The 17,421-nt window shown below is 40.6% G+C and overlaps 1 protein-coding gene across 2 annotated transcripts in view; it reads right to left on the bottom strand.

The window, feature by feature from the left end:
* vps50 (VPS50 EARP/GARPII complex subunit) overlaps positions 1–17,421 on the bottom strand; it is a 99,258-nt gene that overhangs the window by 23,031 nt on the left and 58,806 nt on the right. The window contains exons 16-23 of one of the 2 annotated variants that reach the window (XM_063899544.1): positions 17,135–17,233; positions 15,058–15,148; positions 13,459–13,641; positions 11,131–11,249; positions 9,739–9,845; positions 8,580–8,701; positions 5,542–5,619; positions 5,014–5,094 (exon numbers count right to left, since the gene is read on the bottom strand). In XM_063899544.1, coding sequence (XP_063755614.1) covers positions 5,014–5,094; positions 5,542–5,619; positions 8,580–8,701; positions 9,739–9,845; positions 11,131–11,249; positions 13,459–13,641; positions 15,058–15,148; positions 17,135–17,233 — 880 coding nt within the window. The remainder of the gene's footprint in view (positions 1–5,013; positions 5,095–5,541; positions 5,620–8,579; positions 8,702–9,738; positions 9,846–11,130; positions 11,250–13,458; positions 13,642–15,057; positions 15,149–17,134; positions 17,234–17,421) is intronic. The other variant, XM_063899546.1, reaches the window with a different exon arrangement.

The following is a 17,421-nucleotide window of genomic DNA, read 5'->3' as shown; positions in this document are numbered from 1 at the left end:
TTCTCCAGCAAAATAAAAATAAATACTTGAAAGATTGAGTAGACTGTAAGAGTAAATTGTCATAAAGGAAGCTTACAGCTGGGGAGTTGAAAAGTGATCTCTAAATTGAAGTGTCTCACTCGATCCTGACTGACTGCTTACTCCTCTCTGATCATTCCCTAGAGATTTATGGGCAAGTCGAGTGGACTGCCTGCCAGGCAATTACTGCAAAGTGGGTCCTATTGCAGCTCTTTGTCACTCTAAAACTAGATATTTGGTTCTCATTAGATAAATGTCAAATGGGATTAGGGCCTTCATTTATTTTGGGCGACAGCGCTCTGCACCTTATGCCCGTCTCATGGCAACTTCTTCTCCCATAGCTGCTGGTCCGCTCACTTGCTTTGGCATAACAACAGCCACGATACAAGAAGAAAACCTATGAATGAACTAAGCTGAAGAGTAAGCAGAAAACAAATGAAAGGATTTGTATTATAGTGCATAATTCTGCTTATCGCCGAGTCTGTCACCCTGGGAGACTTGACACGTTATGGTATCTAGGGGGATCAACGTTCTCCTCATCAGAGCTGAGGAGCATGACCTACAGTTGGGCCTATCAATGAAGTGTGTCTGTGCGTTCTGCTGAAAGCACAACAAAATGTCAATAATAACATATCCTCACGGCTACAGTGTAAACAGACACACCATGGAGCTTAATTATGATCTATAATCCCTGTCAAATGGCAGTCCCCTCTGGCGTGTTACACCATTGACAGAGAGACAGCAGGCCACGACAGAGAGGCCAGTCTGGACAGTGATGTGCCCTCATGAGACACAGAACTAATGACTGCATTCAGAGTTATTTGTATGTGTGTGACATTAGCAAGGGGCTCTCTTGAGAGGCAGCATGGCTGTGTGTGTAAGCTGTGCCAAAACAGTGTAGCAAATCCCAACCACAACACATGCTTAAGGATTATCACTTCCCTGCTAACACGAAGAGAGTGTGAAAAGAGTCAGGGAGTGTGCAATGTCCGCTGACCCATAGGCCAACAAACTTAACATAACTTATGTGTGTTAATGTGTCTTTTAATTCCCCCTTCTGTTGTTTTATATTTATTTTTTTGTGTGTCGTGTTGTGTGTGCATCTCTGCAAGCAACCACGCTGCCAGATGACTGCTGCCAAGGCACAAATTACCAGGCTTCTCATTCCTGTTTCAGTGCCAGGCTTGAAAAAGTCCCACTCGGCGCTAAAACTCAGTACCCAGGAGCAAACATATACACACACAAACACACATCCAATCAACTCGAAACACATTGTGCCTTGCCTTCAGAAAACTCTAAGACTCACATCAAACAGAAAAAAACCAAATAATGTTCTTATGATCCTATCGTCTTGCCTCTGCAAATAGTGAAATAAATAAGAAAACACTGATATGAATATGCATACAAACAGGGCATTGTATATTCAGTCAGAAGAACTGAATAAACTTGGCGGAACAATACCAAAAGAGTTGAGAGTAATCACTGACACACAGCTGCTGTTAATGATCGGAGAAACAGATACAAATAGAAAGCGGAAAAGTATTGGGAGAAATTAAGGAGAAAGACTGCCGGGAAAAAGTAAATACTGGTGGTTTGAGTATTGAGATGAGTGAAAGGATAGTGAACCAAAAGTGTTCCTCTTGTAACTGTTAGGCTCAGGCAGCAGTCTTTACAAAGTTGCCCGCAGCAACATCAACAGCTGCCACCGCTGAACTTCCTGGCAGAGACAATCTGGCTGCAGAGGTGATTCATGGCACCATTCAGCTACGGATCTGTTATCTCACCTGCCCAAAGCAAGAATTGCAAGTAAATCATTGCTTTATGTGACGGCTGATTCCCTTCAGGTAAAAAAATTCAGTTCGGAGCTTGGCATTCAGGTAAAAGAGACACGTGAAGTAAAATCTGGTCTTGATGACAGTGTATGGGGTTGAACATTATGTAACAAGGCAATTACATATCTGCCACTCTCCGACGTTTTTCCCTGAACTCAACCTTACAAACACTCTCAATGAAATATTCAAAGTCCAAAGGGAGTGAACAGGAAATAAGGACTGTCAAACCCAGTGAGGTAATCAGAAAGAACGGAGGCCGGGAAAGAAAACATAAAAAGGGGATGATCTTTTACTTTTTCCCCCGTGGACGTTCCAATTTAAGCTGAGGCCACGCTGTACCTGAGACGAGATGAGATGCTATCTCGCTGCCGCCCATATGGGACTCGGAGTCATTACCATCACATTGGATTTGGAGTAAAACATTTGCGATGGTAAACCAGGGGAACAAAACCGCAAGGATTCGGCTGCTCAATTGAAATGCAGTGTGCAATTAACTTTATAATCTGTTTACAAATGAGGTCTACCCTGCTGCAATCTCTGGAGTGTGTGGGTGTGTGTATTTGTATGCAGGGGGAGTGTGTTTGTTTGTGAATACATTCTCACTTTGGAGTGAGGACACCTTTGTTAAAAAATGCATATCCAAACCGAATTTAAATTGTGATTAACGACACTGTATATTAGCGGTGGAAATGAGAGCGCTACACAAAATGTGTGTTTGGGAGATTTATGAATGCAGATCATTATCAGAAAGCAGAGAAAAAGCAGGATAGGTGAAAAAGAAAAAGGGGGAGAAAGGGAGTCCTGTGTAAGGTTGAAAAGTGGGGCATTTTTCTGGCATTAAATGATTTATTGAAATGAGCTAAAATAGTTTTGCATATGAGAAAAAAGACAGACTAAAAGCATTAGCCAACACATTAGGGAAATATGGGTGTAATTACAACGCCTAAGTGTCAGTGTCCTCCCTCTGAAGGGTTTTAAATAGATCTAATATCACGCAGCCTGTGACGGCCACAGAGTGATATGATTACGCTCATCTGAAATATGTGTGTGCATGCAGGCGTTAAAAGTCCAACATGGTTTTGTGTCTTGAGAGAACTCACCCTTACTCCCCAAAAAGAATCCACGCGTCTGTTCTCTTTCTCAACCCAGTCTGTGCATTCGTGTTCATTTAAACAGGTTAGAGGATAAACGTTCTTCACAGCTGAGCACCGAGCTCGTCCGACATTTGAAATGGCTTACAATTTAACCAGAAAGTAAATAGGGTTTAAATGGATGGTATAGTTAAGGGAGATAAACATGCTGCTGCAGTACACTACATAATACAATTTAAAGTTGTGGTAATGCATCCATTTTTTATGTCTTATTGGTTTTTCTCCCATCTGCCTTCGTATTTAGGTTTGCTTTAGTTTCTTCTTGTATTCCCTCTCCTCCGTGCAGAGCTAAGCTATAACCATCACAGCAGAGTAGCCAGCATTGCTATCACAGCAAAATGCCAATGTTCTGCAGAGTCAAATAAATGCTTTTGTATTTTTTAAAAAGTGCTTTGAATGCTATGTGCTCCCTCCTGTGGAAATCCGCTGATTATATCTGCATGCAGAAGTAATGCCGGTTGGAAAACAGTTCCCTCTGTTCACCGTTATTTACATTCTGATTACATTCTGGACTTGATTGGTGTTGATGGTTGCTACAGCCAGTTTTTAGACCGTTATTGGCATTGACAGTCAGCTGAGTGCTAATTACAGTCCAATTCAGTTCCAGCTCTTTTCCTTAAACTTTAAATAACGCTTCAGAGCCAGAAAATAAAAACACTTGATGGCACATTTAATTGTTTGTCCTGGAGCATGGGATGCGGTGTTACGTGAACGCACAGATGAAATTAGAAAGGATATTTGAGAGAGACAGTAAGCCCCAGAGGTTTTTAGAAAATGAAAAAGAAAACAACATTGTACAAGATCCCACCATGGGGAAAGAATACACTTTCTCCTTCATTTTCAGAACTGATGGGGAATTGTGAGTCACAAATTGTGACATATGATAAAAAATCTAATTTAAGTATGAATAAGCAATGTGATCCTCCCTATGTCCCCCACACAGCAGCTCCAGGCTGAATTAAAAGCACAGCTAACATCATTTGTTTTTTTAAAGCTTCTAAACTGAAAACTTTTGAATTATTATTTACAAAAACAGACAAATGTAAATAATGTAGTAATAATTAGATGTATAAAAGCAGGGCATTTGTTTCCAGATATGAATTTAAGGCAGAATAACTATGAGTCATTTAGTCATGTCTACTGTAATTACTCTCAAGGGACACAACTGGTCGTTTTTTTACATGACAAACAGAAAAAAAGAAAGTCAAAACATCAACAGAAATTCAGATTAGCCTGCAGGGAGTCAAACTTCAGTGGTCTCCCAGATAAGAGCCAGACTGAAGTCCAAGTCTGGCTTCTTTGAAGATAGGCCAAAAAGCTTGTCTGAGATATACAGTATGACCGGCAGAAGTGAGGCATGACACATGCTCCATCACATAACTAGTGTAGGAAATGAATGGGAAAAATTATGAAAAATGGCCCAAGATATCTTAGAAAGCCCATAAAACATGTTACGAGGGGCAAAAAATTGCCCAAAATGCAGTCATTACTATCCCCCCCTTTAATGTTGTAAATAACCCAATGTTTTTGACAGCGGGGGCAAAGATTTCTCCTCCTAAAATGTTAGAAAAGTACAAAGCAGAGCAGATGGACTGTAGAAAGTAACACTATCAGACCAAAGTGTAGGGAGTGTTGCCTGCACCACACTAATTTTCCCTATGCAGTTTTACAGAGGAAAGTAGTGATTGAGATCCCTAATGGAAAAACACACATAGCCATCCTGGCTTCCCCACTTAAAAAGAGGGAGGTGTGTGTATGTGTGAGTGACCACTGGCCTGATAATGATGACCCATAATGCATTAGGTGGCGATGCGAGCTGTGGAATCAGACATATGGTCATGTTGGATAGAGTGGAATGGTGAAAAAATACGGGCAGAAGCATAAAGAGGAGAGAGGCACAGAGGGGATTTGAGTTGAGAGAGCATGTTTGTGTCAGAAAATGTAACAGGCAATGAGGTAACGAGCGATGGTGGAAGAGAAAAAAAGAGATTGAACAGAAGGGAAAGTTTTACCATGTCAATGAGGCTCTCCTGGATCCGGTTCAGTGTGGTTCTCAGTCTGCTGCTGATAAGGCCCAGACCCGATGACTCATACTGTAAGAATACACACACACACACACACACACACACACACACACACACACACACAGTTAATTCTTCGCTGTGCTGACACACCTTCCTTCACAAGAAGATACACTTGAGCACAGTGTGAAAGCAGGACAACATCTGCTTTCATCTCACATAGAAGGCGAAAGAACCTTTACTTTCTGCTTCTAGTTGGTTGTTTTCCATTAAAGGGAGGACTTACTGGGAGAAACAGACATCCAAATTATCACACCTGCTACATAAGATGACAGGCGAGAGGTAAAAAGGGAGCGTGGGGAGGGAGATAGCACAGCAAACTCGACATCTAAATGCTTCTGAAATCACTTTCAGATGTGTTTGATGTCACTTGCAGATCACGCACACCTTCAACTCAACCACACTGCAGGTGTTTATATTTCATACAATCCTAAAATCACTCCAAAGATCTACTCTTACCAAACAAGCAGGGCCCACCACCCTGGCGGGGCCCGCGTCTCTGCCTATATGAGTTGGCAAAGACGGGCTTGGGACAGGCTATGGATGGCGAATGGGCAGCAGAAAGGAAAAACAACAAACAAAATGTCAAATTTTAAAAAAAGAACATCTTGGAGGAAGTATTACAGAAATGTGGAAAAGAGGCACAAAGTAGGAAGCAAACAAAGACACAATAATTACAATAACAACATGTGTGCGGCTTCACCAGGCCCACACGATAACAGAAGTAATGGATGGTATTACACACACACACAAAGTCAGCCGGGTAGGGTAAGGAAACATCTGCTTATTTTTAGACTTTGTAACCAGGATACTAAGAGTTCTTCTTCCACACATGAACTGAGAGCGAGACACACCGTGCTCCCTGTTCCACAATGTTCCTTGCACATCTCTCAGATGAGATACAAAGCGTAAGGGAGGTTTGAGAATGTCCTTGAGGATTTCAGTTTACAAATGACCTTAAGTACTTCACAGCCTGTGAAATCGAACGTATCATTTCTTCTGTGTTCTTCCAAGGTTGGAAACAATAACCTTTAGATTTCCTCAGAGATAGTCATGGTGATGTCTTCAAAGTTATCTGGGAGTGGACTGAAAACTTTAGAATGTGGAGTTGTGGGCACTTTGGAGGTGGCCGATAGAGTGTAATAAACCATTGTGTTGCATTATGGAAAATGAATAATCAAAGGTTTTTGGAGCATTTCAACCAAGGCTAAAGGACTGCCCCTTTAAGTACTTGGTCCTTATCCTAAGGAGTTAAGTAGACTAGCATTAGAGGTAACAGTTGTAACTTTAAAGTAAGCTGAGGATCAGAAGAGGGAGTATTTCAGTGGGGCATTTCTTCAAATCTGCATCACAGGAGATTGTGAAGGTGTGAACGCTTTGACTTGCTGATGTGCATGCAAGATGAGCATCATCCATTGTGAATAACTGTCGGCGGTATTCAGGAGTCGAGAATTACAAATAACTATTTCTTGCTCATTTTTCAGAAAAGCCATTTTTTCAAGCATCAGATACTTTTTTGATCTGCGCTCTTTCTCTCAACACATCCTTCCTACTTCATCGTTACGGTACCCAACCTCTCTTCTCTTATCATTCTGCCATCATAAGGGAACACACAGCGACACAGTACATTGTGTTCTATCTTGAGTTTTGCCTCCTTCACATCTTTCTCCTATCTTTTTTTGTGACGTGTATTTCATTCGATTTTTTGTTCTAAACACAAATTAAATATCAAGATTACCCAATGAGGGAAACTTATATAATTGTGAAACGTGAATCACTTTTCCAAAAAAATGTTTGTAACTCTTCTTATCTCAGTCCCCAGATCTGAGAGCGTGGTTATTCATGGAGATGGGGTATCTGTAAGGCATAGCACATAATAATGCATCTTTGTCATGTGTGACAGAGTAAATGGTGCAGTTTGACAGGGTTAATATACACAGATAATGGGGTATTTACCCTCTTGAATATTAATGTGACCCATTACTCTTCAAATGGAGGAGTCAAGCAGCTCCATCTTGATTCCAGCGGTGTAAAGAGAGCAAAGCCCAGGTCAAAATACCAGCATATGTGCATAGAAATTCCATAAGCTTTTTAAAGATTTATAGGGGCATTAGCATTTTACTGGAGGTGCCTCTTTGAGTAGGCATAATAATGAAATTGGTTGGCACATGATATCACATTTAATGAGGACTGGAGGTACGCTGGAGAAAGAGCAAGTTAGAGTTTCAGAAGGATGGAGACAGAGAGATAAATGTGTGAGCGAATAAAAGCGATGAACGGCGAGTAATGCTATGTGAAAGGAGCAGAACATGTCAGATTAAGGAGGCTGTGGCACAAAAGATGAAACAAGGAAGTGTGTAAAGACACCGAAAAATGGACAAACAGCATCAACACAAAGAACACTCACGTACTGTACCATTAACAACCGGTCAGACGAAGACATATGAGAAAAGTGACCTCTTGACAAGTTGTCAATACACAATAAGTGTGTCACTGTCCCTCATCTCCCAGTGGCACACACTAACACAAACACGTCCATACTGTGTAGTAAAGCCGCCCCTGCAGAGCGCTTATCCTCTTTATCTCTTCCACCTCGCTAGGACAGAAGTCATTTTGTTGCCATCATTACCAATTCCCCCGAGGGGAATGCTGACACAAATGATGTTTTCTTTCTTTGTGAGGCACATTATAAATGACATGATAGTCTTTAGATGGAGCGGGGGAAACTGGTCTCGCACACTGTAAGCTATCGTTCAACTTAAATGTGTGCTGATATTGCAAAGAGCGATGAGAAAAGATGGAAACAGGGGTTATTGTCTCACTGTGTGTCATCTAATAAACATACAAATGCAAAAAATCCATCTTTTGAAATAAATGCAGGCAATTATCTTCAAGCAGCATACCACTGATGCAGCGGAAGTAATATGATGTACCTGGGGGCGTTGCAAGAGCACAACTCGTGCTTACGATAGCCCACACGCTCATATTTTATATTTTTACTAGCCATGATGCACATCCTTGCTTGCTGTTTTTGTGCACTTTTTAATGCCTTTTTTCAAAGAATTTGACAGAAGAGAAATGACAGGAAATGAAGGAAGAGACAGATGGGGAACAAGATGCCAAACTTAAATTGTGGAGGCTGCTAAACATGGATGGAATCCTAAACCTCAAGGTCAATACAGCACTCTAATCGTTTCCTATGTACAACAACAGCATATTTACTCATACAGATTCACCAGTATACACTCCAGCCTCAACAAGACGTCACAAAAAATGTGTACTATATACACAACAGAAGACGGCAAAGAAGGTTCTGTAGGTGAAGTATTTTCATCGTATGCAAGGATTATGATCCAACACTATAACGTACAGTAGTCGGGGTGTGTTTAACTCAAGGTTATGAATTCTGTCTATGCTATAGTATGATTGAGAAGAGAAAACCATGACATATATATACAACGTCTTATCAAAAGTACCATTTGCCAGAAATACTGTACCATGTCATTCCGTCCGAAGAAGGTGTAAACAGCATACAGGTAGTAGTCGAATAGCTGCGACACACAGTGGATCACATCGAAGGCAATCGGCTTCAGAATGTTCATCATCTGCATATACTTCCCTATTTAGAGAGGATGAAAAATAAACAGTTATCGGGCATTTAATCAGTTTAACTAAATAAACAGCTTTTGTTCTTAAGTACATCTTATAGAGGATTAAATTACAGGAAGTTAAACATGGTGGCACTACATCCTTTAGGAAATAACTTTATCAGGAACACATTTCATTTGCATACGCTCTGGGGCAATGATTCAATTCAGCAGGAAGGTAATAAAAGCAGTAAGTACAGAGTAACAGGGGTGTAAAAAAGGTTACCATTGACTCAGAACTGATGAATGGCGGGGCAAAAAGAAGACACTCAATCTAGCGGGCTTTGCCACTGAGACCAGGCTATTTCTCTGTAACTCATTTTTCACGCCCTGTTCTCTTGAATTCTGCACAAGGAACTCTGGGAGCAATCTAACTCCATCAAAGAGCTGCACAGACTGGATTAGAAGCGATTGCTTGGAATCAACTTTGGGCTTTTCACTCAGTTTGCCACTTAAAGTTTTGCAACACAGCTCTAACTCAATATTACCCGTTTTCTGGAGAAAAGACAAAGGATAGCAAGTGTTCTTCTGTGTGTTTTGAAGTACGTTACAGCAGATCTGTAGATAGTTATTAAATACATTCATAGAGCAGAACAATTATTCAGCCATACAGCCACACAGGAAAGGCACGTTTAATTCCATTTCACAAAGGAAAATCACATCACCAAGGTCACATCATGAAGGGGCACGCTTCGGCAAGAGAGACGTCTCTAATGTCACGTCACAGCGACATGTTAGCACCCTTTTGGGAACGAAAGGTCAGGTTCTTGGGGTGAAGGTTAACCATTGTAAGTGCAGCTCAGTCACACAGGGAACATCGGATACATGAGTGTACTGATCACATGTGAATAAATAGAGAGTTCAGCAGGCTAGGGAGGACGTCCACAGTGGCGGAGTCTACTCTCAAGGAGCAGTGGTACAGTGTGTAGTGTGTGTGTGTGTGTGTGTGTGTGTGTGTGTGTGTGTGTGTGTGTGTGTGTGTGTGTGTGTGTGTGTGGGCATAACTCACCGACAAGCCGGATGACGTTGAGGGTGGTGTTTGTGAGGATTGGCGCGTTGGCCTTATTAAGGTTGTAGTCTGACTTTTTCTTGCTTCTTATGGTCTCTCTGGACACACTGATGTGTGCAGGATGTGGACGTGAGAGAGAAAGTAGGACAGAGTCATGAGACGAACAGAGACTCAGGAATACATGTTAACATCACTAATCGTCAGCAGTGAACGGCCAGGTTCAAACACCTTAATACGGGTCAGTCTTCTAATGGATCAATTAGAACCCATTATACAATGCAGGAGCGACACATGTACCCTGGTGGTGAAGTCTCTGAACTGGTGATCCTGGAGTACCAGACCCCTGACACTGCTCATCCAGTCATATTAGCCTGCAATCATTACATGGGCCTTCGAATTATTGGATGTGATCATGCGACCCATTCAATAATTAACCATTAGTGATTCCCACTTAAAAGAATGGGGAATTAGCATTTAAGTGGCTATAGGCTAATGTCAGGTTAATACAGGTTGGGAAATCGAACGTGGCCAAAATATCACGCATGTCATATCTGTGAAAAAACGAGGCTTAACACGGAGCACAAACTTTAAAATTCCATTAATAAGACATTGTACATTACATGAAACTCAATTATTATTATAATAATGCTTCTGTAAGCTACTGAATAAGTAATGGCATTGTGTGTAAAAACCAGTACACACACAAAAGTAGGATCTTAATAATTCAGTCCACCACATACACATGCAGTTACTCATAGTTAACTGGAAAAAAAGAAACAGAACAAGGAAGGATATAAAATTGAACACTCCATCATGCTGCCTCACAAGCTAGTTAGACATAAATATTTACATCTGAGGTGGTAATTGTTTACTTTGATTATATATCCCTTACCATTCACCAGACTCTGATAAAAGAAAAGCCAAAAAACGTTCCTCAATTCCATTAACATTTCTGATTCAAGTGAAAATGAATCAAGTTGCTCAATGTGCGGAGGAGCGTGACTGCCTCTGCTTTTAATAAAAAAGCAAAGAGTAATCTTTCCATGGACACCAATCACGTAGGCGGAGGTGGGAAGTAAGAGAATTTTTCATGGCTAGACAAAAAAGCTTTTTGCCTACTGAGCAGGGTTAGGGAAAGGGGAGATAAAATCATCATGACTAAATGCATAAGAAGTGGTGTAATGCTTCACTTCACATCCCTTTAGAACCACCTTTAAAAAAGACCAAAACGATACTATTTTATTTTGTGATTATAGTTGTTTACTTGCTTTCATACATTTGAAAAAGCGAGTTAACTAAACGATTGGATACCTTGACATACCACATAACTTCACATGTCATACTCTGAGTGTTATTTCTGAGAGGCAAAATAACAATGTGACTTTGACTGACCTCTTGAGGGGGGCATCGCCCGTCTGCTCGTCAACGTAGTCTTGCTTGAGCTCCTCCGGGACGTCACTGTCACTGTCGTAGTCTTGATACACATTCTTCTCCAGCTCGTCTGACTCGTACTTGAGGATTGGAAAAAACATAAAAAGATCAGATGTGAGACGATGGAAAATGGGCCAGTGAAAAGACAACATGAGAACGCCACGAAGAGAGTAAGGGGGAACTTTACTGACACTTCACCAGTTGCGGAAGACAAGTGTAAAAAGAAAAATATGCCATGGGAAATAGTGTCATCAAATACAAATGGCCTACTTCAAAGCGCAGTAAAACCAAATTGTATTAAAGGGCTGTGATTCAATTATATCAAAGAATAATTGAAAAGAAAGTATAACATCAGCATCTTTTAGCTCTAATGGGTGCATAACCATGAAATGACTGGCTTGCGGACAAAAAGAAGAAAATTAATTCACATCCCAGAGGAGAGTCTGGTTAAAGCTCCCCTGAAATAAGACAATATTTTCTTTGTCCTTAAGTGCAAGTTCAGGGAACACAACGGCCGTATGGAAAGGATTACAAACTTTACAGGGAGCCAGAATAGGGCTTCTATAAGCCTGACATGTTAGATAGAGCAATATTGCTTTTGATGTTGAGCCTGCAAGGAAAACATATTAATATAAAGAAAAAGTGGTTGATCTGTCAGGGTGTCAATTTCTTCTTCCCATTCCTGAAGAGAAATACTGCTATACTCAACACATAAGCCTTGAAAAAAACTGATGTGTATATAAGTCCCAGGAAGAGCACACGTTTAACATCCACAGTACCAGGTTATATTCTTTGTTTCACTGTTTCCATGTTATAAATATCTGGTTGAACCCTTTACTGGTAGAAGCCTTGACAGAAATTAGGGTTGTGTTCTTCTCTTGAAGAAAATCAATTAGCGGGGTAAAAACACTTCAGTGTGTAACAAAGAGAGCCAGAGATTCAATTTGCTAGTTGCTTAGCAAGTAGCCAACCTGTCTAGCTAGGAACAACCCTACCATAATGATATCCAGTTGCCTACCAAAGGCTACCGAAGCCATTTCTACTCTTTAATGGGTTTTTCATAAGGACACAAGTGCTGCTGTGTGATAACAAAGCCTAGAAACCTTCCTTAACTAAATTAAATGAAGGGCCCTATTGATTCTCCATTTCCTTCTTATGTGCACAAAATGCCTGTTTAATAAAATTGTACAAACAACTAACAAAAGAGATTGATTAGAGGCTCACAGTCCCCCTCCAGATCAAGCGAGGCTTCACTTCGGGGTCTAAAGAGGAATTTGCACGAAAGCTCACTGATATTTGTTTGGTGAAACAGGCTTTTGTCCGCCTTTAATAATTCTATGGCACTCTAGTGGCAGGCATAGTAGTTGTACTGGACATCATAGACTCCAAGTGAAAGTGAGTGATGCCACTTTTTTGAAGGTGAAGTGCTGCATGCAAAACAAAAAACAGAGTGGACGTGTCTTTCTAAGAAATAACAACATTTCCACTATTGGAGGGCCCAAACGAATGAGACATGTAAAAAGAAAACCATATTTGTAAGGGTTCAGCCTCACATTTTTGGTTATAAATTTGCTTTAATTTGTCATTATTTCTAAGTAACGACTTACCGTTTATGTAATACTTCTGGTGTGCGTATTTGAGCTTCTTAAATTAATATAAATACACTCAACTAAATCTAATACGATACTAGAACAGCGTATGGTGGTGTAGTTTGCTGAGGAAAACCATTTAATCCTGATGGATAAGACGCTGTATGTTTTATTATAGTCTTCAGATTATTATATGCCCTGCCAACAAATCTACCCACAGATTCATTTGTGGTTTAACAGCTTATATAACATGTCTGTCTGTCAACGTGTTGTACTAATCATGGCATGTTCTGCACTATTGGCCCCACACTGTTAATAGAGGTTTGTTATGGCCTTGGTGATGACAGCTTGGGAGCTGCTGTAAACATCTTAATGACCCCCTATGATGATGTCCCAATTAATCAACTTGGCTTTTTATTAACTTGTTTGGTTACGCAGCCCTACAGGTAGCCTTGTTAATTATACATATTAATGTACCTAACTTGGGGAAATGATCAACTTCATTGAATCCTCAGATATGATTTGTTCAAGGTTCACATAAAGGAACAAGAGCATCCAGTAGATGAACACAACTACCACTGTGATCCAACCAGAATTTTGAGAGACTGGGCTGGGAGAGACATAGTTCCCACTAGTTCAACTTATTCTTAACAATAAAGCAGGCACCAATTAGATGCAAGTGTTTGAAGTTGCCTCCTACCCCGTTGGATGCCAGGACATCCTCTGTCTCCTCTTCTTTTTCAGTGGGCAACTCAAAGGGGTTTCCCTCCTGAAGAAACTGCTGAAACAGAGACAGCTCCTCCTGCGCCGGGCTGGTGGAGGACACGGCCTGTCTGCTCGGGGAAACGGATGGAGAACGACACTGGCCCATGAACTTAAACTCCTGGATTGGAGAAGATCGGAGGGAGACAGACAGATGTTTGTTCAGGTTTGGTAAAGTCAGCTGATGAGGCAAATATGAGAACCAAGGCTAGCTAGATTTACAGTTCAGAACTTGCCTTGTTTTATATATCATCATTACCTTACAAATGGTCTACAGTAAAAAAATGTGCCTATTATTCATGGCTGCATAGGCAAATCAGCAATTGTGATTAGGCAGCAAATACACTTTGGAGATCTGTGAACAACACATCCTGACAGGTCATTCCAGTTTCCTGTTGCATGTTCTTATTGAAATATCTTGGCCCAAAGGCATAAACAAACTGCCTGCTTGCCAAGAATCGTGCTTGTTCATGCATGATTCTTCTGTTTGTTCTCTTTCAAAGCTATCGACCCTCAACAATGTTTTCTCCTTAGGCTGTAGGAGGTATTACTTTATCCTCAAACTTTCCTGTTTCATTTATTCATTGGGGAACGCTCCAAGTTTAAGAACTCAAATAAATTCAAGCTAATCCTTTGTAGTCAAAAACGGTATGCAGTGTAAACTTTAGAGATAAAAACTGGCATAAGATGAGGTAAACCACTAAAATATAGAAATAAGTGTAATTTATAATTCAGAACATAATCAACTAAATATGAGGAACATTATATCTGATTTTTTTTAATAAATGGCCATTCTTTTTTAAAAATGGCCCCAGGTGATAAAAAAAATGAGTCCGAACAAGTATATCATAGGGTCATGTATTTTTTCATAGTAATAGCAGCCTGTAAAACACTCAGCTATTAGTTAGTGTCAGTGCCCAGCAGGTTTTAGGTATACGTATAATATCTGTTTACCATGCAATACTAGACAAACCATCTCCTCCTGGCAGGGACGTTATTATGCTAATTATTTGGCAATCGTGTTTACTGCAAAATGTGCCCAAGCAAGACAGGCATGAATGATAAAAAACGAGAATATTAATGCATTCCATTCATCTTTCTGACATCTTATTATTACCATTTGTCTTTTCTGTATTTTGGTGAGCTGCACATGTTGCAGGCACAACGATCTTTTCTTTGGTTAAATCTATGAGGAACTACAATATGTAGGTGGTGCTGTATGTGATCTTAATCTGATATTGAATGTTACATTTTTATACTCTTGCTCACGAGTGTGGGGAAAAATAGCATGCACACCACCAGTGACGACAGCCATATTAACGTCATCTCTGTTATATAATATCCAGTGGACTATATGTTGATACACAGGGCTGACAAAATTACACACGCCCACAGAAATCATTCAGCAGGATCCACTGTGTTTCATATCCTGATGCACATTTCACAGTGATGGGGGGAGTGGGTTGAGTGACAGTGTGGAATAAATGAAAGCTACTAGGCTTCATTTTCTCGCCTCAGCGGTGTGATTCTTACTCACATGGAGCTGGGAGATGTTAAAGTTAGATTTGACTGGGCAAAGTTCCCACGTCTCATTTTCCAGAAACATCCTCAGCTCTTCCAGTCGTGCCCTGAGGGGATGAGAAGAAAGTAAAAGGAGCGGGGATGGGGGATATGACAGGAAGAGGCAAAAGTTAAAACGAGAAGCCGACATGTCCATTACTGACCTCGTGCCGGCAGCATGTCCAAGTCTGTTTACATGCGGCCCGAGAGCCCAGATAAAATGTGCTGACATAAAAGAACCTGCAAAGGTCACTGATGCACTGTGAGAAATAAGAGGTTTTCGTGTGTGTGTGTGTGTGTGTGTGTGTGTGTGTGTGTGTGTGTGTGTGTGTGTCTGTGTGTGTGTGTGTGTGTGTGCTCAAGACAGGCACCCTGATGGTCACCAGCTAGGTTAATATGAAGTCTTTTCTGTATGAAATGTCAGAGCAGGGTTGACTTCAAACACTTCAGTAGCTCATTTGTTAAAGGTGTTTGAAGTACGACAAGAGAAAGATCAGGAGCAGAGGCAAGGGACAGGGAAGTCTTGTGGCCCAGAAAAACAGGATTGATATCCCATCATATCCCTAACATGAAGTGCATTGAGAATTAAAAGAGATTGGTATGGTACACCCCAAATCAAAAATATTTGAGTGAGCATGAGCACTAAGTCCAATAATAGATGCCGGCTTCCTTCTGCGCAGCGATTTGGTTAATGGATATAGTATAACACTTTGAGTGCCATCTAGTTCCATTAACGACAGCTAAAAACCCATCTTTTTAGATTAGCTTTTTATTATTGCCACCCGGCTTTAAATGGTCTTTTAGACTTTATAATTTACCTACTTTTATCTTGTTTTATTGGTCTTAGCTTTTATAATTTATTCAACAGTTTTAATAGCAACATTTTTTATATTATAATAATAAAGGTTTTAGTACTATCATCCTCTTACATTTTATTGTCCACGTTTCCTTTGACTTTATAGGGTTTTATATCATTGCATTGATTTAGGTCTTGTGTCTTATGTTTCTGAGAGGAATCTTTCCTGTTAAGATCTTATATTTTGTTGCTATGCTGCATGTATTAACATCTGTGATGGGTGTCATTTTGTAAAGCACTTGCTGCACGAGCTGCACGTGCTGTATAAAAAGTGCTATATAAATAAAGCTTTATTTTTATTATTATTTTTATTATTATTAGGCGGACCCTAACTATAAACCAAAAAAAATGTGTCACCTAAGGCAGAAATTACCAATGGCACAGCTCCACAATATTTATCATTTGTAAACCTTAACAATGTCTTCCTATCCTTTGAAACCAGCCAACAATAAACCCACCCTGAAGACGATGAGTGTGCATCAGCCATCCAACGCTCACTGATGATCAATCCGTTTGTAAATCGCCTTGAAGATTAACCTAATGTAAAGTTGATGCACGCTGGAAGGCCACTGGCCACCAGTTGGGAGCACATGGAAACAAAGGAGGGGCAGAATATCGCTTTTTAATGCTGTCTGCTGTTCTCCACCTCCTCTCTTTCCTTCTCCACCTCCTCTCTTTCCTATCCCGCACTGAGATTATCTCTAACCTTAAAATGTATTCCTTCACGTCTCCCTCCTGCATCACAGGAATGAAGCTAATCAGCATTGTGATATTCAATCATCATATCAATGATTCTTGACGGGCAGTCACAACACTAAGAAGTGCAGATCACATGTGACGCTGCATGTGTCAAAACATACATATTCAAGTGGTTGGCGGGGGGTTTTGTAATCAAGAGGTGCATGTCCTTCCAGCTCAGTGTGTTCTACCGTGTGATTACACATCTACCACGAAGAGGGTGGCTCTGGGAATAGACATGATGAAGGCGTTGTTTGTACAAGTTTCTGTCAAGCAACCTGCTGTTCAACTGCCATTTAATATAGTCACAACAACTTTCTTCCAATTCATGTGGAACGGGGCAAGCACGTCATTTAATACTCACACACAATCCAGCCTGCCAGATCACTAAGTGAGCAGAAGACGGGTATAATTGTCACATGATGCAGGTCAGGATCCAGAAGCAATGGAGACATCTTACCTGTGATAATTTTTAAAGTAGTTGACACTCTGGCGTTTGATAGACTCCTGCAGGACCTCCGACTTACTGCTGCAGAACTCCTCCCCCACCTGCATCAACCTGGAGAAAGATACAGAACGAATTATTACAGAGACAATGATGAAGGAAGAAAGAGAAGAGAAGAGATAAGACAATGAGATTTTGCAATTATTTATGTACTGGTGAAAAGACCGGGTGAATGGAGAACAAATGGACTCTTTAATGGCTGCCTATTGATAATGACTATCTGTCACACTAGCACACAATGT

This window comes from Eleginops maclovinus, chromosome 13 (assembly GCF_036324505.1).
Source record: "Eleginops maclovinus isolate JMC-PN-2008 ecotype Puerto Natales chromosome 13, JC_Emac_rtc_rv5, whole genome shotgun sequence".
In the NCBI taxonomy this organism is placed as follows: Eukaryota; Metazoa; Chordata; class Actinopteri; order Perciformes; family Eleginopidae; genus Eleginops; species Eleginops maclovinus.
The sequence above is the reverse complement of the archived record's forward strand: the minus strand, read 5'-3'. Positions and strand labels throughout refer to the sequence as shown.